The following is a 24498-nucleotide window of genomic DNA, read 5'->3' on the forward strand; positions in this document are numbered from 1 at the left end:
GTAAGGTCAAAATAATTTTAAGAAATATATATTTTCTGAATGAAATTAAGATGAAAATGCAGTCCTTTAGGTGGGCCTAAACCCACAGCTACAGCTCAAAATTATTACCATCAGAACAAAAATAATTATTTTCTATAAAAAGCACGTGTGTATGACTCATATCATGTTTACATTATACACACACTCTCAACACAGACAGTTACCAGAGAGAAAAAAAACATGTTTTACCAGCACTAGACACACCAAACCCACTGCAGTTAACTGGTTCCACTGGTGGGAAACGTTCATTACATAACCTTTAATTTTGTATAAGTGTGAAATTATATTAGAGGTATTGCCTCCTCGGCGGCAAATGTTTTACATGTCGACTGGCCCATCTCTAAGCTGTGGCCGTCCTTTCTGTAGCCGAAGTATTCCCATACCAGCGATTTCGTTTTCTTCGATGGGGGAGAAGGTTCAGAAGTTTCACCTCCTCCAACCATCGTGTAGCACAGCTGACTCACTGACACTGAGCAACAACCGGTGGGGAGGGTTTAGCCTTGCACCTGCAAGCGAGGGATTTCTCAATGTATTTTTGTGACATAACAAATATCTAATACCTTATTGACGGTATGACGGAAAATTATTGCGGTTTTGAAACCTTGATGTTTTCATACTATGGTATACCTCAAAACTGGTAATCGGCACATGTGTAAGTCATGATATACAGAGTACACATATTTATATATATATATTATATACAGTATATTTTGATTGAAGCAACCTTTTTTGGATCGAATAATGATGACACAAATCTACCTCCATATGGCTCCGCCCAGGGGATACAATTTTTGACTGAGGTAACTACATTAGCACGACACCGGCGGGCGTAACATACTCAATGGATGATGATCTTGACGAAAAGTATAGCTGTCCTGTCAGCAGCCTGATTTAGAATTCCCCTCAAGAACAATAGGAAACAAAATAACACTCATTTTCAACTTATTATTATAAATATTCTTGTAAGTTAATTTTATTGCTGACACTGCGTTTCGGGGTCATCAACATGTTGTGCCCCCTCTGCCCCAAAAGTCAAACTCCGCCTATGTTTTTATCTGAGTTTGTTCTATATGATAAAATGTCTGAGTGAGCGCTTGTCCGAGACTGGTGATTCCATACTTTTTGCGAGGAGTTGTATAGTAACCTGAGAAAAACCTACACAAGCATGGGGATAGCAAAGATTCCAAATAAGGAACACTTTTCCCTGTAATGCGGGCGTTCTGCCCTAAAATGAACCTGCTCCTTTTAATTAATTATTAAACCAATGCCACTCGTAACAATTAAGTTGGACGAAAACCGGTAGAAGAGTCATAAAGTAATTATCTCCACTAGGAACGAGATGGATGAGCTGTTATCGCAAGACAAGTGAAGGGGTGTGGTCAGCGTCTGGCTGTGATGGTGGTGCCGGTGCTGAATCTCCACGGACCGCTACGCCCTTGCGGGAGTCACGTGACGCACACGGCCGAGCAGTGCTGAGCACGTGACCAACCCCCTCCCCTCAAGCTTCTCATCTTTCGGTCGTAGCGAGTCTCGACGCTCGCGAGAGGACCGGGAGGCTGACACTCTTCAGGTCCGGGAGAAAGCCACTCTGGCACGGATTGGAACGAGATGAAGACCGTCTTCCATGAAGTGAGTACTCATTTATATCCTGATATTAATACATCGTTTGTTTACGATTAATAGAAAATTAGCAGAACGGTGGTCAGGATCAACTATCCGACTCTCAGTAATAAGGTCTACTCTTCAAAACGGCCGCTTAACGTGATTTTTTTAAACCCGCATTAGAAATATTATTATCATTAGGGTGTAGTGTGGATATTAGCACAATAAAAGCAGATGGGCCTTCATATTAGGGCGATGCGGATGGTACCCCACCTCCCCCCTCCCTCTCTCCATCCTCTTCCTCCTCCCAGTCTCCATCGTGTCTATAGGATCAATAGATGCAGGCTCAATACTGTACACAGTCAGCAGAGTCAAATTACATGTCATCACGTCCTAATTTCCAAGGAGCTTGCTCATTTTTTCCCTCGACGTGACAATCATGAATCAGACGTGTGTGATTTATATTCAAGTGACGTGAAAGGGCACAGTGCAGCAATAGCCTTCTTCTCATGCAGCCTCACTGCTGCTGCTGCCTGATTATTTCATGCTCCACTTAAAGCAGCCCTTCGTAGCTTTAAGGGATGCTGTTCTTCTTTTTTCTTTCTTAAAAAGAAAAAAATCATATTCATTATCATATGAGCTGCATGGTGAGGATGGATGCACAGATGGGAGACAAGAAACAACAGCAGTGAGCAGGCCAAACAGATGACGATGATGATAAGAAATCTTGCTAGTTTTAGGGGATAAATTGGATTGCAATTTTACCTTTATGTATCTATTCAACTTTATTATTGTGTGCGTACAGTAATCAAGTTTTGCAGTTGAGTTTTAAGTTATGGCATCCTATTTTTTTGCCCTAATATCAAATTACCGTAATTTTTGGACTATAAACCGCTACTTATTTCGCTCATTTTGAATCCTGCGATTTGTAGTCCGGTGCTGCTTATTTGTTGATTTATTTGGGTTAATAGGTAACGCTTTATTTGACAGTGGTGTCATATGACTGTCATAAGACCATCATAATTATGACACTATCATGGGCATAACTGAATGCTTATGACAGATGTCATTCAGTGTCATCCTGCAAATTATGGCACTAACTCCATTTATGTCCATCTTGAATCTTTTACATCCATTCAAAGTGAGATAATTTGCTGGATGATTTTAAATAACATCTGTTATAAACATTCATTAATGCTCATGACAGTGTCATGTCATAATTATGATTGTGTTATGACAGTCTTATGGTACTACTGTCAAATAAAATGTTACCAAATACCATGACTAGCAATTAATGAAACAACTTGAACAATAACTGAAGAAATAATTAGCACAGAACATGGAATTTTGATTGTTATTTACATCTGTAGTGCTGCAATGTATCCTAGGAGGCATGTTGGATGACAGCACTGTTGACAGGTGGTAGCAGAGGTTGACTGTCTCCCCCAAGGGAGCAGTGATGGCCAAATGAAGCTTCTTGAAGCAATGAAGCTTTGCAGCTAATTGGTTCAAAGCTTCATGGTGGTTCATTTGGTCTTATGACAGACGCTGCTGTCAGATAAAGTGTGACAGGTTAATATCTTTTGGTGTAGATATCCCATAATACGGTGAGGACAGCTACGGCTTATAGTCCAGTGCGGCTTATCTAGGAACAAATGTCGTTTTCGTGTCGAATTTGGTGGATTGCGGTTTATAGTCAGGTGTGCTTTATAGGCCGAAAAGTTTGGTAAATGTTTTTAAATGCTCTCAGTAAGACGTAATATTGCTCAAACTGGAGTGATATTGCTATGGCTTTGCTTTTAGATTTGCCTGGCATGTTGGAAGAAATTGGCAGGCTTAAAATGTCACACAAGCTATCGATTGCGCACCCCTGCCCCAGATTTGCTTTAACTTAAGAGTGATGCAAAAACATAATATATTGCCTGTCTTTAGTATTCACTATGTGTCTCTTTTGATGTTTCAGGGCTAAGGAAGCCATTCCAACATGTGACCATCACGCCGCATCGTAACTCAGATTGGCTGAGCATTTCTTACTATAGCAACCAAACAATTTCATCTTTAGAAAAAAAAACATTACCACAATGCAATCTTCTGCCTGCTCATCCCAGCCTGCCAAGCCACGGCGTTTCGACGGAAGCAGACGGGCCACGAACTATGGCGGACCGAAGTCTCGTATTGTTCAGAAAGAGGATAAAAACATGAACACCACCACATCGTCCTCCCCCAGGCGGTTGACTAAAGCTCCTGTCGCTACCCCCAGGACCAGGCCAATGGTGCAGCCTCGAGTGGCGCTCAGCCAAAGCAGGTTCGGTGCACAAAAACAGAGCTCTGTCCCTTTTAAATCAGCTAAACCCAAACCCAAGAGCCTTCGTACAGTAGTGACAACGAAAAAAATATCGCCTCCTCTTCCTCCGGCTCCTTCTGTTCTCCCTCTTGACCCCAACTGCAATGAGCCAAGCCTGCCGTGCTTGTGCTGCGACGGTCGCTCGCCGCAGGACAACAACAGCATGTTCAACCATAACCACAACAACAATAACACAATTTCTCTCAGGCATCAACTGCAGCTTCCTCCTCCGCCTCCAGTCGCTACACCTCAGAGGAAAGAAGGGACTGGGGCGAAGGATCAGGTTTGGTCACCCTCTCAACCAAAGCCAGAGCCTCCTTCCCAATCTTCCATCAATGAAGACATGTTAGAAAAAGCGGATCTGGATGACAAGAAAGATGCTAAATCTGAAGAGGAGGACGATGAGAGCAGCAGTGGAGACATCGATATTGATGATGAAGACGATGATGACGGTGACCGCGATGATGAGGACGATGACGACACCCTTGTGCCCTCATGTTGCGACTGCCCTCCCTCCCTGCTGGAGTTTTCACTCTCCTCCTCTACCTCATCCTCCTCCACTTCCATTAGCTCATGCTCTGATCTGGAGTCGGATTGTGCCGATCAATACACTCCCCAACACCAAGATCCTCTGTCAGTGTCAATCAAAGACTCGTCCCCACAATGTCAGCCGCCTGCACGTTCGCTCCCTTCCTTACCAATCGGTCGCAGTCCCTTCACATTGACGTCACACACCCCTATTTCGTCCCCAGATGAGGGCTATCCATCAGCGCTAGACACCCCTTCTCCAGACTACTTGGGAGTGAAAGATGATCCCGAAGTCACCAAGCTGGGTTTGCTCGACTTCCTGGAATCAGTCGGGGAATTTGGGAAAATGGAGCGTTTCAGTCAGGTGATCCAAGTGGCTCGGTGGGATTTGGAGGGTGAGCAGAATTGGGACGTCTTGAGAGATCGCTTGGATCACCTGGATCGCTTAGAGAAGGTCAACAGGGAGATTAAACTGTCGTACATTGCCAGGCTCCATGAGAAGGGGTTTAATCTTGGCGATCTGGAGGAGCAGGACCTGTCCGATGTCATGGATGAAATGGGCAACATCGATGTGGGCTGGAAGCTGTACAGAAGCAGTGGTGCATTCATGGGAGAATCTCAGGAGTTCTCAGATGCCGGCGTGGACTTAACCGCTCCGTCGGATTGTGATGATCCTCTCGCTCCGGACTCTCTCACCCCTTCCCCCGCGGAGCCGCCTCCTCGACCCCCGAAGCCTCCGGCCCGTCACGCCAGCGTCAACTCCGACCTCCACACCTATATTAATATCAGCCGAGAGACCACCTCTATGGCCGTGTCCACCTCACCAACCTTGTCAACCTTCTCACCCAACTCTTCCTCTCCCACATTCACCACCTTTCGCTGCGAGAAACCTTTACCCCTGTCTCCACCATCCATCCCTCCACTCCCTGTCTCCAAACCTGTCCCATACCTCACTCTTTACACCACTTCAGCTCCATCCGTCCCCACCCCAACTCCTCCCATTCCTCCACCTAGGAGGCGACACCTAGCCAGAAAAGAGGCCCAGCGTCTTGCTGCTCTTCAAGCAGAACAGGAAAAGACCCCCCTGTCCTTACCGCCTCCCACCACTCGCCCACCACCTTTGCCTCCTCCGCCAGTTATCTCCTCCTCTCTGCCCCCTCCAGGTATACCCCCGCCACCACCACCGGCACTGCCTCCTCCACCTTCCTTCCATGCGCTGGATGTAGAAATCCGCAAGCTGTTGATGCTGGCAGGGTTGACTCAGGCTGAGCTCCTGAAACTGAGTCCAGAACTTGGTGATTGCGTCGGAATGTTAGATGAGGAAGATGGGAAGTCCAGTCTACCGGAGGAGGACAAAGAATCTGATCCCGAATTAATGGAAAAAGGATGTGGCAGCCGAGGTAAATCGGCTGCGGATGGAAGGGCAGATATTCCCAGGGAAGGCAAGACAGAAGAGGCAAAAGAGTCCCAGAGAACCACTTCATTCTCAGAAATGGCCCGAAGACGAAAGAAAAGCAGCATTCTAACATCTGACACTTATTACAGCACCACCGTAAGTCACACGCAGGACACTAAAGCAAAGAACATGGGCTTTGACTCCTGCCATTATCCAGGTGAGGTGCTTGATTCACCACCCCCACCTCCTCCACCTCGTCCCTTACCCCCAGTTCCGCCAAGCGTACCGCCCCTTAGAGTGAGCACCCTCCTTGCGAACTCCTCACGGCCTGAGCGTTTCGATTGGCTAATAGCGTTTACGCCCGAAGCTGATATTCCACTGCAGTCCATTCAGTTGAGAAAATCTCACATGGAAACGACCAAGAAGACTTCCCCAGTTCCAAAAGTGACCAGCTTCAAGGAGTTGCGTTACCGTAACAAGAGTGCTGCCCCTACAACAAAGGTGATCACTGACCCTGACCCCGACCCCACAGTTATTACCCCGGACCCTGATATACTGTACAACTTGAAGTGGAGACGGGAGAAGGAGGGCAGTGGGGGCAGCCAGTGGGAATACACCTCTCAGGCCCAGGCCCTGTTTATGCAGCCGCCCCCGGCCCTCACCTCTATGGCGGCACTGAAAGAGATGCTGCAGAGGGCAGATGAGGAGAGTGGAAGAGCCGCCAAGGTGGGCTGCTCACAGAGTGACAGCAGCCTATGGACAACTGGCAGAGAGTGGGAGCGTGAAGATGTGGTAAAGGAGGACAAGAAGAGGTGGGAAGAAGAAGAGGCGGAGGTGCGAGGACAGGCCGACGGAGGGAGAACACTTGAGTCAAGAACTACTGGTGAGAAGCCATTAACATTGTATTCTATCTTTATCAGGGGTCCTGGGACATTTACCTTAATTTTCGGACTATAAACTGCTACTTTTTTTCCCTTATTTTGAATCCTGCGGCTTATAGTCCAGTGCGGCTTATTTGTTGATTTATTTGGGTTAATAAGTAACACTTTGACAACGGTGTCGTAAGACTGCCATAAGACCGTCATAATTATGACATGATTATGACATTATCATGGCCATTAATAAATGCTTATGACAGATGTCATTAAGTATCATCTGGCAAATTACGTCACCAACACTACATATATGTCCAGCTCGGATCTTTTGCATCTATTCAAAAGTGAGATAATTTGCCGGATGACACAAAATAACATCTGTCATGATGTCATTAATGCTCATGGCAGTGTCATGTCATAATTATGATGGTCTTATGACAGTTTTACGGTGCCACTGTCAAATAAAGTTTTACCAAATGCCAGAGCTAGCAATTTATGAAACAACTGGAAGAGTAAATGAAGAAATAATTAGCACAGAACATGAATTTTGATTGTTATTTAATATTTTTAGCGCTACAACAATGACGAGAACAGTGTTGACAGCAGGTGGCAGCAGAGGTTGACTGTCTCCCCCAAGGGAGCAGTGATGGCCAAATGAAGCTTCTTGAAGCAAAGAAGCTTTGCATCCAATTGGTTCAAAGCTTCATGGTGGCTCATTTGGTGTTACCGATTAATATATTTTGGTGTAAATATGCTACAATACAGTGAGGACAGCTGCGGTTTATTGTCCAGTGCGGCTTATCGATGAACAAATGCTGTTTTCGTGTCAAATTTGGTGGGTGGCGGCTTATAGTCAGATGCGCCTTATAGTCCAGAAATTACAGAAAACATCTTGTAGAAACTCCACCTTACTTTCCATTCTCAATCGCTATAGTGCAGGGGTTTTCAACCCAGTCCTCAAGGCACACTGTGGGTCCTGGTTTTTGTTCCAGCCGATCCAGCAGAGACAGTTGAACCAATGAGGCTTCTGCTAAAACAAGCCACACCTGACTGCAATCAACTGATTGCACTTGTAAAACACCAGATTGGGGAAAAAGTGTTGTCATCTTGTTTGGTAAGAATGAAATCCTGCACCCACAGTGTGCCTTAGTGGAATAGGTTGGGAACCCCTGCTATAGTGGCATTGACTGCATGGCCCAATGCTTTTGCCTATAGTATCTTTTTTTTATGTCCTACATAGCACAAACACTTGAGTATCTTTTTTTTATGTCCTACATAGCACAAACACTTGAGAAAAAAACAAGATACAGTAAAGTACTGCCGGGCTCAGTGTAGAATAATTAAATATGATGAATAGATCGCCATGCAGCGTATTGCGGGCCCTATATAAAGTACAGTAGATAACCAACTCTTCACACTACCGAAACAATCTCCAAACAGCAGAGACTGAGCTGACATTTAATCCAGATGTACAGTGAGGCCAATGTGTGACCACTGTGCTGCCAAGGGTAAATTTCGCATAATCTAAATTTGCATGGCACCTCATTTTGTGGCTCGTATTTAGACTTATTAAAAACATCAGTTCATTAAATAATTTTAGAATTCACTGGTAATCTCACTGAGGAAGACCAATTTAAAGTAACAGTTATGGGCACAATGGAGTGGCACGATGAAGGATGAGCATGAGTCATAGAATCGCATGTTGCCCACTGCTTAAAGATAATGAAGGGATAAAAGTGGCGGGATGACTGTGTGGGTGAAAGGATGGATGCTGAAGGTAATATGAGGAGAAGTTGGAAAGTCTCCAGCAAGCGTTCCTGTTCCTGGTTATCAGAGTGTGATGTCACCACTGTCTCATTCAATTATTCATTGCCTCTCCCTGCCAAAGGGAGAGAGAAGGTGGAAAGTCCTCTGGTGAGCGGACCAGATTATTGTTATAATTTTTTAATCTTCCTGATATCTTTAGCTGTCTTTTTTGTGATTTTTAATTACATCACCTTTGGGAAGTATACATGTTCTCTCTCAATGAACCTAAAAGTAGCAGATCGCTGGGTTCAGGTTACTTACCTCATACAGAGCTGTGATATGTTAAACTATAAAGACTTGTCGGGATAACAAGGTTTTATTTAAATTCAGTTCAATTACAATAACAGTTAGCGCAGTAATAGCTACACTTAAACAATAATTATATGCTAGGAATCCATTTCTAAGGCATTTGCAGCAGAAATCGATAGTGTTAAACTCTTTAGGCGTGTACACCTTTAAGATTTATAGAGGGCGGGGTTTATAGCTGACCAATTACCAGAAACCTTGATGCAAAAACAGGAAGTGTTGCGCCTTCAGTTACAAGCGACCTAAATGTGAGTGTTATTTTTACACTTGGACTTGTTGTACTTTTAATCTCAATAAGATTTTTTTTTTTTGTATAACCTTAAATCAATATTTTGGTGCCATTGACTACTTTTGTATTGACGTGTAATTTAATTGAGACAGACACTCGAGAACATTGCTGTTTACCGTCTGATTCAGCGTGTGTTATATCCGCTGGCGCGGATGTCGTAGTACAAGTACTTTATATGGAATAAGGCTTAAGTCTTTGGCTGCCATTGACAGTCATAAACGTCCAATTTGAACTGGGAGAGTGGCAGCGAATGAACGCCGAGCCACGGGATTTGACGTGTCATCGTCAATGACAGTGGAAAAGTTAGGTAGCACCAAATAAATTGTTTTGTTTGCCTCTTGTGCACAAATTTCCACAGGCAAAAATAGATTGTTTTTGTTTGCCTCTTGTGCTCAACTTTCCACATGCGAATATGAAACTAAAAGTTGTAGATTGATGACATATTGATTGATGTTAAGTTTAATCTCCTTTTGTATCCATTCATCTGAAATGCAACTATGCTGATTGTCATTAATCCATGTAGTTGTTGAAATTATGTATTACTTCATTTGTTATTTCTGCTGTGATACACTCATAAGTGTGCATTTTCCTCTCAACAGACACTAACATTCTCTACATCTCTCTCCTTCCCGTTTGTTTACCACATTCTTTGGTTACTTCTTACCAATCCCATTCTCTGATATTTCCATTGTTTGTCCACTCCTGCTTTACTCTGCTTATGCTTCCTGCACCTCTCCAATAAGCAGTTTCCTCTCCCTCACTTTCCCTTATCCAGCCGTCTCAGCCCTACTTCCTCCACGCTATCCCTACCTCCTATCCACAGGATCACTTCCATATAAATTCCAGGCCGCACGCCCACGTCGGCCAAGAGTCCTCAGAAGCGCAAGACGACCCGCTGAGGGCTCATGCTGACGCTGTGTTTAGCTACCAATCTGGGGTTTATTTGGGTTCCCTCGACCGTGGGAATGAATTAAAATATAATAAACCGAAACAACGTTCCAGTAGTTGGAGAAAAGATGACACTTTGGGCTCTCAGAGTAATATTGACTCTCTCTACTGCAGTGACGAGCAAAGCATTGCAGACAATCGGGCTGCAGTTGCTACAGAATGCACCACTCCATATAAAAACATAGATGTTATGATGACTCACCAATGTGATCAAAAAAAGGAAAGAGACAGTTACGCTAACAGAACCAGGACGTCAAAAGAGCTTCCCCCTCTCCCGACTTATTACCTGCACCGCTCCAAGCACTGCCCATTGCACGGGGGCTCCCCTCCTCGCCTCTCCCCCGTCGGAGCCCTTTCACCTCCCCAGCGTTCGGGAGCACTCCCACTTGGTGCGCTGGGCTCTGGCCTAACCTCACCCCTTTTCCCTCGCTCGCACACTTTGCCGGCCCTCGTCGCGCCCCCCTACTACCCACACCTTTACCCGTCTATACCTCTTTGTGCTCCTCCCCTTCCCCCAAAACTCTACCAGGCTTCGCAGCAGCCACGCGTGGCCAGTAAGATCTTTTTCTCTTCTTCCATCAATATATATATCATGTCTGTTTTTCTCTCTTTACTGTATTGTCTTTATTCCCTAGAGTGTCATGATTGTAATCAGAAATCAGTGTTAAGAATATCGTACTATTTGTCCACTATAAACTGAGAAAATAGGCTTTCAAGGGGGACATCTGCTGCTGTCAGATTGGGTGCACGTCACTCTCTATTCCTTGTCTCCCCGTCTGTCATTGTTTGTCACATCTGTTATTTTAGATTTTCAAATTAACGGTAGTTTCCAAACAAACACGGGCATCACAACTTGAACATTCACATTTATTTATTAGATTAGTGCTCATACAAATTACGAAATATGAGAACATACAAGGAGCTGAATGGCAAATCTCACAAGTTTTGGATCCATCAATCGACCTATGAGTGTCTTTATAATTGTTGATTAATTTATTTACCATCATTTATATTTGCCAGGTACACTTTTCTATATGTAGCCATTAAAATGGTCTCTGTCGTAATCCGATAAAGAGTATGTAGTTGTACCAAGTTTGAGTTATATGAAATTCTAAAAAACTTGTGGAAAAAAGATTTTTTGATCATGGAAAACTCCCAGTTTTATACAATACTAGGATTCATTCCATCTTCAAATCATCTGTAGTCCCATTTTTCCTCCTCGTCTTCTCATCGCTGATGATACCTACCAACATTTTTAGTTCTGATGCTTCTCTCTGCCATGGGTTCTTTTGCGCTTGTTAAATTTTATTTTTTTTATTCCTCTAAGTCATTCTTCTTTTTTATTTTTATTTGTTTTACTGCTGCCAATGCCAGCTGTTCGCAGTGTGTCGTTCGCTGGAGCCGTGCAGAGAGGTGACGCATCCTGGATGGGCGAAGATGTCCCACATCCCATGAGAGGACACCGCTTGTCCTCTCTGCACCTGCTGGAAAAGAGAGGTATTGGTGCTCCACGACGGTTTGATTGTGACTCTTTTGTAAAGCAATATTATTTGTCTTTGTGTTACTGTTCTTGCTGCAGCTCTCGTCAGTGCAGTCAGTGTTGCAGTGGAAGCAGTCTTGGCCCAGTTCAGTTCTTCTCGGACTGTGGTTCAAAAGGTTAGTCAATTTATTGTGTTGAATACGAAAATGTCATCTTACTTCAACTCATTGGCCATTGAAGGTGCTAGATGTTTACTCCATTTTGACTGGATTCAAAATGAATTGAAAGTCTAGCACCGTCAATGGCTTTCAAAGATGGCCATTCACAGCCAGTACTCGCAGTTTAAATCAATCGGACGTCCGTCTTTGTCAATGGCATTTAACGAGTCAGTGACTGAGATTTTGCATTATTGAATGCGTTAAAGTATTACTACAGGAGGTATTTATTTTCATCGAACTATAGTGCAAGTGTGGCGCAGCATTTATATGAAAAATACAATTTCAGAATGTGGTCGTCCGCGCGCCCTCCAGTGGACAAAATTAGCAACAAGTAAAATTAAATTTGACAGAAAATATATTATGCAGTAGATACAGTGATCCCTCGTTTTCGCGGTTAATGGGGAGCAGAACCTGCCACAATAAGTGAAAAACCGCAAAGTAGCGGCCCCTCAAAAGTTTTAAACAAGTTACTGTCCCAGCAAATTATTTTAAACAAGAATAAAGTTGAAAAATGCTTATCTTTATGAAATGCTCATTGAGTGAGTCCACTCAAATCCGCTCAAGCTGCTCACTTACAATGAGTTGCCACAGCAACTATTTAACAAGTTAAACGATGATTGATGCCTGCGGCGCTTTGAAGTTTCGGCTTTCAAGCGTCTCTGGCAAGATCAAACCTTAACGTAACGTAATTTTTTTTTTTTTTTCGTGTTCAATGTATTTATTCAGATTTAAGCAATTTAAATGTAGTAATTATGATTGATGATTATGATATGATGTATGAAGTTTTAAACATGTTACTGTCCCACAGGAAAAAAGTATACGCCCAATCCATTTAAAAAAAGTAAAAAAAAAAAATGCTTGTCTTTATTAAATGCTTCATTGAGTGAGTCCACTCCAGCTGCTCACTTACACACAATGAGTTGCCACAGCAACTATTTAACAAGCTAAACGATGATTGACGCATGCAGCGTTTTAAAGGTCGGATCTCTGGCAAGATTAAAGCTTAATTGTCTCTCAATCATCGTTTCCTTTAGTAAGCAACTCCAGTTCACTCTGACGGGCAAAGAGCAGGGAGAGGGAGGAAGGGAGAGTGAGACTAGGCGATTGGCTAGGGACAGCTTATTTGCATTTATTTATTTTTTAATTGAAAAAAAATCTGCGATGGTCTAAGGGCGCGAAGTTTGAAGCGTGAAGTAGCGAGGGATCACTGTATACAGTGGTACCTCTACTTACGTCATTAATTGGTTCTGAAAGTAGTCTCGTAACCTGAAAATGTAACTAAAGACTCGTTTTATATGTAAATGCCCTTATCTGTTCCAAATATTACTGACACGCCACATTAAATTTTATAATTAGGGTAAAACTGGAATAAAACAACACCCAAACACATTTAAATCATTCCATATACCTAACCTAACCATTAATACCTGTAATGGCGTAGGTAATTAAACAAAATGCATAGAAAAAAATCTTACCTTTCGAGTGAGGCAATGTCCTCTTTCACAAGATCGATGGTGCCTCGCTCGCTCTTCGTCACACAAAAAGGCGTGAAGACTTATGCTCAAATGTGCTACTAATATAATGAACCGTCTGTGGGCTGAAAAAAACTCTTTGTGAGACAAAAACACAAGGAGCCTTGTGCTCATTTGGCTCAGATGTCGAGCCACAGTGGAAACCATAACACCGTCGCGCCTGTGCACATCATCATACTGCGACACTCAAATTGAAAAGTCATCGTCAATAGGAGAGCAGAATCCCATCACGGAGGCATGATGGGAAATATTATGATCACAAGGGTAGCAGTAGCTTATGACGTGATATTTAAAAACAGGAAGAACATACGTATATTTTACAGTATTATATAGTGCTTTTGCCCTGAAATGTATTTCTTTCCCGTTTAAACGTTTCGTAACCTGAAAATTACGTTTGTAGAGACGTTTTTAAGTAGGGTACGTCTGTATCTACCCCTTGACTGTACGCCTCTGCATAAGCTGCGCCCCATTGGTAACCTCAAATTATCGCATAACAGGATTGTCATAAACAGACGACCACCCTTATTCACTTCTCACCCCTCTCTGTTGCGCTAAGAGCAGTGGTTGCTGTTTGTTAGGTCATCATCAAACACTGGTTGCCCTAGAATACCGTGTCATTGTATAAAAGCTCAAAGCAGTGAAATGATTTATCACCTTGGCTGCATTCTATGTGTAAAAAGCGAAGGCGGTTTAATGCTGGTTCTTTTATTCCTTTATTTTATGTGATTTACTTATAAAAGACACATATGACAGCAATGAAGCCAGACTTTTCCACAGCAAGAGATACACTGGATTTGCCATATCTTGCATGCTTTCTCCCCCAATCTGACAAATTGTCCTCCTCCCCTCTGGTCTTCAGGCCTTATCAGGAGACAGCACTGTAAATCCATCTCTGGGCCGTCTGGTGCTGCAGTGCCTCTGCCCCGCCCTCCACAGCCTGCTAACGGACGGTCTGAAGCCCCACCAGAGTGACCTGATTGCAGGCAGGAGGCCAAATTCGGCTTGGAGCTTGGTTCTGGCTTCTACAAAACCAGGTTGGAGTATGTAGAAGTGAAATAAAATCAATAGATTTGATTTAGAGCTGTACAGTACAGGATATCGACCTATAATTACTCCCTGATATGAATAGACCTACATTTTGACTGCATTTCAGTTTCACACACCACACTGCTATTATACCATTCCCCCTCTTATATTTTATGTTCTTGATCCAAATCATTCAGGTCCTAAAACACAAGCCCTGTTCAATCTACAACTTCGAGTTGGAGAACTGCATCATCTGAAACAGAGCAAACACCGCTTCAATGCATTTGTCCTCGGATTACTCAAGTAAGTGATAGTTGTTTACAGAAAAACATTATTTCCTTATTCATTCCATAAAAATACCTATATTTTCCCAGTTCGAAGCAGCTTGATTTCTGGGTTTCCCACCTTCAGTCCAGCAGTGGTAAGTACTCTCGGACTCCTTTATTTACAAACCGGTTCCTCTCTTCTTATTATAATACATACCAATCAGTAATTTCTTGACAATAAACCCATGTTGTTTCCAGTTCTCCAAGAAAATTGAGAAAAGAATTATCATCCCAAAATGTTGTTTCCCGATTATAACACAAGGGGTCAGAGTTTTCCCCCTGCAGAGAGTTTGTGTGAGGCTGCCGTCTCTGTTCATTATGCTTGGACTGAAATTTTCTTCTATATTTTTTTTTATTAAGGATCTTCTATATTTTTAATTGTTTTAAAACTGATTTTTTTATTTTTTATTTTTTTTAAATTATTATTATTGTTTTCATGTACTTGGGTATTTCCCCAATGCTTCTTGATGTATATTTGTTAAATGTAAATTCAGGCATCAAGGGGGTGATATAATAGACTGAAATATGGCAGTATATTATGAAACGGTGTTGTCAGTAATGCGTTACTGTAATCTGATTACTTTCTTTCAGTTAGGAGCAATCTAATACGTTCATTTTTCCAAACCAGTAACCTGAGTCAGTTTCCTCAGTGTCTTACTATTTTGTTATTGCCTCATAATGTACCGTACTGGCCCGAATATAAGACGGCATTGAAATAAGACTGAAAAAGCAGGGGGTCGTTTTATATTCGCGGTCTAGACAATATACCCATTCACGACGCTAGATGGCGCCAGATATCATTGAAGTGATGTTCTGTCATGATAGATCTCGGCTACTCTCAAGTTTAACCAGTTTGTATTATATTATTGCAATGTTTTTCCTTATTCAGATTTGTTTCAAGACTACAGTTACAGTTGGACTTCACTTTGATGGTTAATGCAGTTATTGCAGTTATGTTGTTTTATCACAATAGATTGGTTTATTTACATTTCAAAAACCAGAAGCCATTCATTTACGAATGTGATTGCACTTTAGTTTACATATTTAAATGTTCCGATATTAAGATTTGAATGAGGCAAAATAACATGCCTTTTCTCTCAAATATATTGTTATAATCATTTGTTTCAGATGGACTGTCATTATTTTCTGTATAAAAATTAATTTGGTGTTCAAAAAGTCTTTTTTCAAACTTGAGTCTTAAAAAGGGGTCGTCTTATAATCAGGGCCATCTTATATTCGGGCCAACACGGTATGTAGACTGAAGAATATTGTAGTCATGTACGGAGAGCATTTTGAATAGAAAATGTTAGAAAGGTTCCCACTGCGCGTACATTACCATGGTAACCGCTCATAGTTACTTGCTGTTTTGGTCTTGAGTCACACACGTTAAGTGTTTTGGGACTAAGAAAGGCGTGAGGAACGCGGGTGCACATTCGAGCGGAGTGCAGCCAGCTGTTCAGATGTGCGAGGAAATGTTGATCTGTGTGTGTCCATGAATGAACCTGAGTATTTTTCTTTCATTCTGGAGGGTTCCAGCGATAGGTTGGAGCTGCTACAAGTGCGGCCGTTTTGTAGCTTTACCGTTGCAACGGGGGGTGGTTATCGCTCCCAAGTCAGCGAGCATTGTTTACATCATATCAGCTGTGAGGTGGCGTGTTCGTTTCGCATCTTTGGGATGTGTTGTAAATCCGATTGAGTGTAAAGTGCCTAGTTGTAGGCAAGTTTGGTGGCCAAATTGACCGCATGTGAGTACGGCGCACTTCCGGGTTGTGCGCACGCATTCGTGCCTGCCCCCACTTTCGTGTTTATTGCAGTTTATGGGGCAATGCATTTGTGTTTTGTTGATTTTTGTGCAGTCAATTTGCATTGTTTTAGATTGGCACTGATATGCTGTTAACCCAAACTTCAGAATTTTTTACATTAGGCATAATCTTTGAGTTAGCAGGGGTTTAATTAGTCGGTGAAGTTGATTTCAACAAATTCCATGCAGTTTATCGGGTATTTGTTAGTTTCAGGGCTTCAAAGTGGCAAAGTTTAATTAAATTGTAAAATTGTGGTTCAAATCTCCTCCATCGACTAATTTCAATTATCAGAAAGTCAGTTACATGCAATGACATTTTTCTGTTGTCATTCTGATGTTGAGTCAGCAAATGGAGAAAAATTGGTAAAAAGTAACCGATAAATTACTTTTCAAGTAACTTAGTTACTTTGATAATAAAGTAGTAAAGTCACTAGATTACCATTTTGAGGCATAATCAGTACTCGGTAATTAAATAGCTTTTTCAAGTTATCTGTGACAACACTGTTGTCAAATAATAACAAATATTCTTGTTAGCGATTTTCGTCCTTGGTATCCTCGTTTTCGGGTTTGGCCAAGAATTTTCATTTCAGTAGTATAGAGTCACCATTTGTTGGTGATATTCAGTGTGCGGCTGACCTAACTTTAGAATTTAAAAATCAAAGGGTTGTGTTTTTAGGTTTGGCTTGTAATGAAGGGACTAAAAATACTGTATATTGATGCTGTCAAAAACAACCACAACACTTTCATTTTTTCAGCGTACTATCTGCTAAACAATCTAAATGAGTTTTGCCCAGCACTGCGTGCTTTAAATTTGTCTATTTTTGTTGATGCACAGATATATTGGATACATATTACCGTCCATCCTCCTTCATGCGTCTGTCGCTGAGCGCCTGCCAGCCTCTGTTTGATGAGCTTCTCCTCGTGCTGCAGCCTCTCAGCTTGCTCACCTTCAACCTTGACCTGCTCTTCCAACACCACCGCTTGGAGCCCCACATCCCTGCGCCACAGGTGCGCAGTCCCCCCAGTCAAGATGCAGGACAATCGAACAGGCCTGAAATAAGAGGCGGCAAATACATGGAAAGCCTCTCGGGAGTAGACTTTTCAGATCCCGGAAATCAGGAAACTGAAAAGGGTCAACTTACTCCTGGTAATGTGGCGTGGTCACTCACCCTCGGGCACACTAGTCCACAGCTGCGTTGGATCCAGGAGAAGAGAATTGGCGAACTACCTCCTCCAAACCTAGATGAGGACAGCCTCGCCCAGCAGGCTGGACAGGTACTCACTTCCTGTTCAAGTGAGTCATGCATTATAAATCAGAGATAACAATTTTGTTTTTGAAATCCCAGGTCATCCAACAGGGGTGGGGGGCTGTGATGCGTTGGGGAGAAAGACTGAGCCAGAACCTGGCCGAGCTCAATCTGGCTGCAGGGAAGACAGAGGAGGCGAAGAATATTCAACAGGCCCAGACAGGGAATGACTTGGCCCCAGTTAACTCTGTCGCTCAGGTGCCCTGGAGCCTGGGTCGCCTTTTTGGATTTAATACCTCCAAAAGCCCCAATAGTCCAGCAGGTCACGCACCACCAAGCAGGTTAGTCCACTAAAACAATTTGGGTGGGTTCCACAGATGAGATAACATTTGTATCTGTGCACGCAACCATTCAGACGTCCGTCGCAGTGGTTAGCTCCTGGTGTCACAGCGCTGACCCGAATGGTAAGCAGCAGTTCTGCGCCGGTTTTGAGGAAAACCCCAGAACCAATGGAGAGGAATCACACAGTGTCCGAAATCACGCCCGATGCTCCGCAAATGACAGAAAAAACACACAGGTACTTTCTCCCGGTTCTATTTATCATCCAAACAAAAACAGTTTTTAAAGTTTAACATTTTCTATCAAACATTTATTCATTTGTTTTGACCTAGTGAAGAATACATTAGTTTGTATAGAAAAGTCAACAAATGAAGGTTAATTTACGGCTATAATATTGCTTTCATTCGCAAATGTTTACATTTTTGTGATATCATAAAATTTTTACACACTTCTCAAGATTAAGAAGGAACTAAGAGTGAAATGTGTGAATTTTCATGTTCTTGTTCTCACTGTTCCTGCTTTCATGAGTTATAAACAAGGGATTCATAAACTGGTGGCTGAGTGGTTAGCACGTCTGCCTCACAGTTCTAAGATCAAGGGTTCAATCCTGGGCTTCGGCCTTCCTGTGTGGAGTTTGCATGTTCTCCCCGTGCCTGCGTGGGTTTCCACCGGGAACTCCGGTTTCCTCCCACATCCCAAAAACATGCATGGTAGGCTGATTGAACACTCTAAATTGTCCGTAGGTATGAGTGTGTGCGTGAATGGTTGTATGTCTCCTTGTGCCCTGCAATTGGCTGGCAACCAGTTCAGGGTGTCCCCTGCCTACTGCCCCGAGTTAGCTGGACTAGGCTCCAGCACCTCCGCGACCCTCGTGAGGAAAAGCGGCATGGAAAGTGAATGAATGAAAAAAAGGATTCATAAACTATGTACTGACAGCCATTCAAAAAAAGGGTTAATATTTCCATCATTTCAGATGGTTGTCACTGTTTAACTCTTTCACTGCCATTGACAATGATAAATGTCCAATAATGAGGCTCTTTGTCTGTCTGCTTTGAATTTAAATGAGGGCTGAGCAGTCCTCCAAGTTCAAATGGATTGGACGGCTATCGCCATCAATGGCAGCCAATGAGTTGAGTTGATGAAAGTATAAAAATGATCAACAGCAATAACGAATAAAATTTGGCATAATATCTGCAGTCTTGTGGGGTGCTGTGGGTCAGTGTAGTAGTTCCCCAACCCAGAGGTTTTGGGTCGATTCCCCATCCTGTTGACCTTATCTAACTATCCTTGAGCAAGATCCTGAACCTCATGCTGCACCATCCAAAGGTAAAATGAGGATATAGTGTCACAAAGCTCTGAGTGAATAAGTAAATTTACCATTTTACTCAGAATATATTTACAAATAAAGTTATCAAAGTTGTAATCATATCTACACTTAAAGCATTTTGCTATACATTTGTTTACATAACGCAACTGACCCAACTGGTGCATTACAGTGATCCCTCGCTACTTCACGATTCAATCTTCGCACCATCAATCCATCGCGGATTTTTTTCCCAATTAATAAAAATAAATAAATAAATTCAGATGAGCTGTCCCGAGCTGATCAAGTAGTCTCCCTCTCCCTCCTGCTGCTCTTTGTTGATCAGGCAGTGCACTGGAGTTGCTTATTAAAGTTAACGATGCTTGACAGACATTTAATGTTTGATCTTATCACAGATGCTTGGAAGCCGAAGCTTCAAAGCACCCCAGGCGTCAACCATCGCTTAACTTGTTAAACAGTTGCTGTGGCAACTCTGTAAGTGCTTGCGCGGGTTTGAGTGGACTCACGCAATGAAGCATTTAATAAAGACAAGCATTTTTCTACTTTATTTTCGTTTAGAAATAATTCGGTGGGACAGTAACATGTTTAAAACTTTTAATTATTACATTTGAAGTGCTTAAAAACATTTATTATTATTTACATATATATTTTTTTAAATTATACTTTGGGGGAAAAAGTGAAAAAATATGTCTTATACTGTATGTATCTCTTTCCAATGCTAAATCTGAATAAATACTTTGAACAGTACACACACACAAAAAAAAAGTGGGGGGGGGGCTACTTTGCGGTTTTTCACTTATTGGGACGGGTTCTGGTCCCCATTAACTGCGAAAAATGAGGGATCACTATAATGCTTTTGGAAATTCTTCAGTATTTATGCTCGACTCTGCAAATTAAATGCTCACCTTCCCCATCCTCATGTTTTAATTTTAATTTCACAGCCTCCCATTATATTGAAGTAGCACTGATGGGGGTGATGTCACTGCCCGTGTTTGTTTTGCTTACACTGCGAGGTTCCCTCTTTGGTGTGGGCTGCTTCTCAGGTCTGTGCGAACGCTGTGTGACCACACGGGATCGGGCTCCGAGCTCAGCTTCCGCAAAGATGAGGAGCTCATAGTCTTAGCTGGCGTCGACCAAGACTGGATCCGCTGTCGTCAAGGAGACAGAGAGGGGCTGGTACCGATTGGCTACACTTCACTCATCATGTGACGCTGCAACAGCTGGACTCCATGAATTGTTGATGGGAAAACAAACATTTAAAAATATATACAGTATGTGGTTGGGCAAATACTAAGAGGTTCCAGTAGTTTTCTTTAAATGATATTCGACTATAACGTGAGTGTTTATCGCGATTCGTCTAGTATGGTGGCACAGATGGCATCAAATATTGACCTTTAAGTCCAATATCCCGGTAAATTCCTTTCCTGCGTTGTACGCCTATCCCGGCAGCTGCTGACCTTAGGGTACTTAATCACTCGTAGGTCTATTGGATTAATGGTCGACATGTGTTGACAGCATCACGGTGCCCAAGTTGGGAGTACTGTCCCAGAACCTCTTGTTGCATAAGTGGTCATGTAGTGAACTGTAGCCGTGCGTACATGTGTTTTATTGCCCATTCAACACCACTGGCCCCCCAATCACCTTTTACACCTTCGGGTTAATACGTGTTTGACATTTTACTGCTGTAAAAATATACATAAATATATATATATATAAAACAAATAAATATATAGGTCTATATATGAAGTGAGATTGATATTGCATTAAACACAAAAGCAAGCAAATGTAATGGTTGCTACGCCGACGATACAGGTGGAATCTCTGTCAAGCGTTCGTCACACATGCAAACAACAAGGAGTTGGTGTTTGAAATCCAGTATCTTCCTTCCTGCGTGCTTCACGTATTGTCTTGAAATCTCATCAAAAATGCATTTGCAGCATTTCCTCAAATAGTGGCCTCCACTCGAATAAATGATCTGGAGCATTGCTGACTTGGGCCAAGAGGCCGAGTCAATCATGGATTGGTTGCCAGTCATCGACATACACATAAAAGAAAGAACACCCGCTTTCTCCAAGTGGAAGACTATGTGCCGCTTTAACCTTTTATATGGCAAGTTGCCTGCTTTTGAGAGTGATCGACATCCAATTCATTGTAACTGGGAGGACTAGCTGTGAATTCTCATTTTTCAGTGCCGTTGATGGCAGTAGACATGACGGCATCGCGTTTAAACTGCACTTTATTATTCGATAAGAGAAACAAACAAAATGTTATTAAACTATTGTGAAGCAGCAACACTTTCCAGTTTATGGCCTCTATTTGAGGAAATACCATAGAATCCAATGATTATCACAGTACGGCTATAACTAATTTCCCACTGGTACTGCTTAGGCATGAGCTCATTACGTTTAAACACTACCTGAAGTGAATGCAGCAAGCAAACCCTCTCTTATATGTGGCAGTGATGATGAAGATGTCTTCTGGTTTGTTGGCTTTTGCATCCACATTTAACCCGTAAACCGGCCATGTTTAAGCTTCCCATGTCATCGATATTAGCAAAAGTGGTAGTAGAAAGTGATCATGTGGTGGCAGTGATATGTTCATACACAGTACTTTGCTTTTCCCTTATCTAGTTGGGTGATTATTCTCATTTTTAGGTTTGACAAGGCAACAAATGTCGTGTTGTTGGGATGAAAAGGGGAGGAGTCATGCATTTTGTGTTCCAAAAAAATGAAAGAGGTCAAGTTTAATGTCTAAATATAAAGGAATGTTTTATTTTTTTATTTTACTGATCAAATCAGCTATCAGGGAACTCTTAAGTTATTGTGTAATGGCTGTGTAGCATTACGGTCACCATAGCAACAGTAGCATTAAGTTACACCGGTGCTCATCACTGATGACTCGCGTTGGGTTAGCAAGAAACCATCGGTCTCACTGGAACATCATGGGACAATTTTTTTGTTTTACATTATTCCAATGTGAGGTGAAGACAGCCATGCATCAGTTTGCACGCTTTTTATTTATTGGATGTACTATTTATTGCTCTTTCTGAGTCAAATCGCAGGGTTTTGAGATGTGAGAGTAAATGAATGTGTCAAGGAAAGCACATCCTGGTCTTTCACTTGTGTGCGAGTGGGAGTGTAACAATGGGTAGTAGTCAGTAGCTTCTCCCTCCTTCCCTCTGGTGTCATGTAGCCCGTAGACATGCCCTGTGTCCTATTATGATTACTGCATAATTGTGTCCCTGTCCACTTCCTGCATGTGCTTGTTTGTAAATACACCAAATAAAATCTATGAGTATGAACCAAATCTTTGATTTTGTCTTTTTTTTTTTCGCTCAGGCGGTTAGTTTTCAGCCTCATTTCACAAATCAATACTGGACTGATAGCTTGAAAACATTTTTAATTTTGAAAGGCAAGTGACAAAAAGCATCTTTTCTACATCGCCTGAAAAAATAACACTTGTGACGAACTGAAGCGTAAATATTCATTTAAATGTAGGTGAAGGGAGGCATATAGCCATATACCAGCGGTGTGAAATGAACCTAGGGGTAAAACAGTTAACCCTTTATAGGGCTTTTTTTTTTTTTTTTTTTTTAACTCTTTGGATGACATTGACAGGGTGAGATGTCCAAACCACATTGACGAGGAGCCAACATGGATTAGACGTCTTGTGCTGTCAGTGGCACTGAAAGCATTCAGAGCCCGTCTTTCCAGTTTTAAATTAGTTAGCTATAGCTTTCAATGCCAGGCAATGAGATAATGGTATACTGGTATATTCTCGTCTATTTTTAAAATATCTAAAGCTTTTTTTTTTTTTTGTTATGTTTTATATATATTTTTTAAAATATTTAAAATACAGCCTTAAATGCATGTTAATTTTTTAATGAATTTATTTAAAAAGTTAATAGCATGAATGCTTGAAATGCAAATATTTTTATTCATTTTTCTATTTAATACAAATACTGGACTGTCTCAGAAAATTAGAATACACAATATTCTAATTTTCTGAGACAGTCCTGTATATTGTTCTATGTAAAGGACGTCAGCCAAGGTCGGCCCCCCACATTTTTACCACGCCAAATCTGGTCCCCTTTGCAAAAAGTTTGGACACCCCTGCTTTAAATGGTGGATTAATGTACAGGACTGTCTCAGAAAATTAGAATATTGTGTATTCTAATTTTCTGAGACAGTCCAGTAAATCATTTATTGCAACCCGCCATCCACTTGCGTGGCCATTACATTTTGGATCATGTCACCCACATGCATATTCCAAATGTTAATATTGTGGCCGACATTTTGGCCCAAAATGTGACGGCCACGTACATAAACAGCCGGTTTTTATTTTTATTTTTGTCAATTACCATAAAAAGGGAAAAGCGGCATGGAAAATGAATGAATGAGTCACTTACCCTATGAAGCGTTAATGGCGTACCGCAAGCAAAATGTCACTTTTGCTCATTAAAATTCATGACGTTAGCAATTGTGGCTAGACGGGTCAACCTCCCGTTTGTCCCCAATGTAAATTATTGGAAATAGTGTACGAACGAGATGTTCACTGAGCTAAACCTACCAATTCTGTCCGAAAATTATGTTCCATGTGCTAAATTCACTGGTAAAGATGCGGAAGAGCATACAAATGTTAAGTTAAAGAGATGGCTGGAGCGTCAAGGGCTGAAAAAGACGGAAAAAAGAGCCAACATGATGCCGTGCGACACCTTTTTCTTGTGTGCCTTACACCACTGACAATGACATTCTCCTGTTTCAACAATCTATCCTTTACTACCATATGCCCAGTCTTTCTTATATCCTCTGGTTGTCTTACGTCTCCGACCGTTCTTGGAGGCAATTTACATTACTATTTTTGTGTAGCCATCGCATATGCTACTCATTGACAGCCAACGAACATTTAAAATTTTTTCATTAATAACAAATCTTAATCCTATAATTTATTTACACTTGCCCCTTACTAAAGTTGTTTTTTTACAACAGAAAAGGCAACAGTGGCAGTCAGATACCATTTTAATTTTTTTCAGGTCATGGCTCACTTGTCAGACAAGCAGCACGGCAAAACGC

At 42.0% G+C, this 24498-nt stretch overlaps 1 protein-coding gene and 1 long non-coding RNA gene across 3 annotated transcripts; one reads left to right on the top strand and one right to left on the bottom strand.

Moving 5' to 3' along the window:
• Positions 1-1538: 1538 nt before the first annotated feature.
• On the top strand, positions 1539-22747 carry rusc1 (RUN and SH3 domain containing 1). Of its 2 annotated transcripts, XM_057834611.1 has the most exons (12): positions 1539-1668; positions 3605-6792; positions 9932-10687; positions 11508-11630; positions 11713-11789; positions 14223-14397; positions 14587-14692; positions 14764-14810; positions 17352-17791; positions 17863-18104; positions 18179-18340; positions 20470-22747. In XM_057834611.1, exons 2-12 carry the CDS (start codon positions 3723-3725, stop codon positions 20633-20635), a joined length of 5364 nt encoding a protein of 1787 aa, XP_057690594.1. In that variant the 5' UTR covers positions 1539-1668; positions 3605-3722; the 3' UTR covers positions 20636-22747. The 2 variants fall into 2 exon arrangements, with proteins under 2 accessions (XP_057690594.1, XP_057690595.1); XM_057834612.1 differs by lacking the exon at positions 9932-10687.
• LOC130914999 (uncharacterized) lies at positions 10660-13888 on the bottom strand. Its single transcript, XR_009063039.1, has 3 exons — positions 13307-13888; positions 11699-11775; positions 10660-11617 (listed from the first exon to the last, which is right to left on the bottom strand). It is a non-coding gene; the product is annotated as an uncharacterized LOC130914999 (long non-coding RNA).
• Positions 22748-24498: the final 1751 nt, after the last annotated feature.

Source organism: Corythoichthys intestinalis, chromosome 4 (assembly GCF_030265065.1).
Source record: "Corythoichthys intestinalis isolate RoL2023-P3 chromosome 4, ASM3026506v1, whole genome shotgun sequence".
NCBI classification, from domain to species: domain Eukaryota; kingdom Metazoa; phylum Chordata; class Actinopteri; order Syngnathiformes; family Syngnathidae; genus Corythoichthys; species Corythoichthys intestinalis.

Coding starts and splice junctions, on each gene's coding strand:
- rusc1 (XM_057834611.1), top strand. CDS start 3,723: ATGCAATCTTCTGCCTGCTCATCCCAGCCTGCCAAGCCACGGCGTTTC. Junction 6,793..9,931: donor ACTTGAGTCAAGAACTACTG/GTGAGAAGCCAT, acceptor TCCAATAAGCAG/TTTCCTCTCCCTCACTTTCC. Junction 10,688..11,507: donor GCAGCAGCCACGCGTGGCCA/GTAAGATCTTTT, acceptor TGCCAATGCCAG/CTGTTCGCAGTGTGTCGTTC.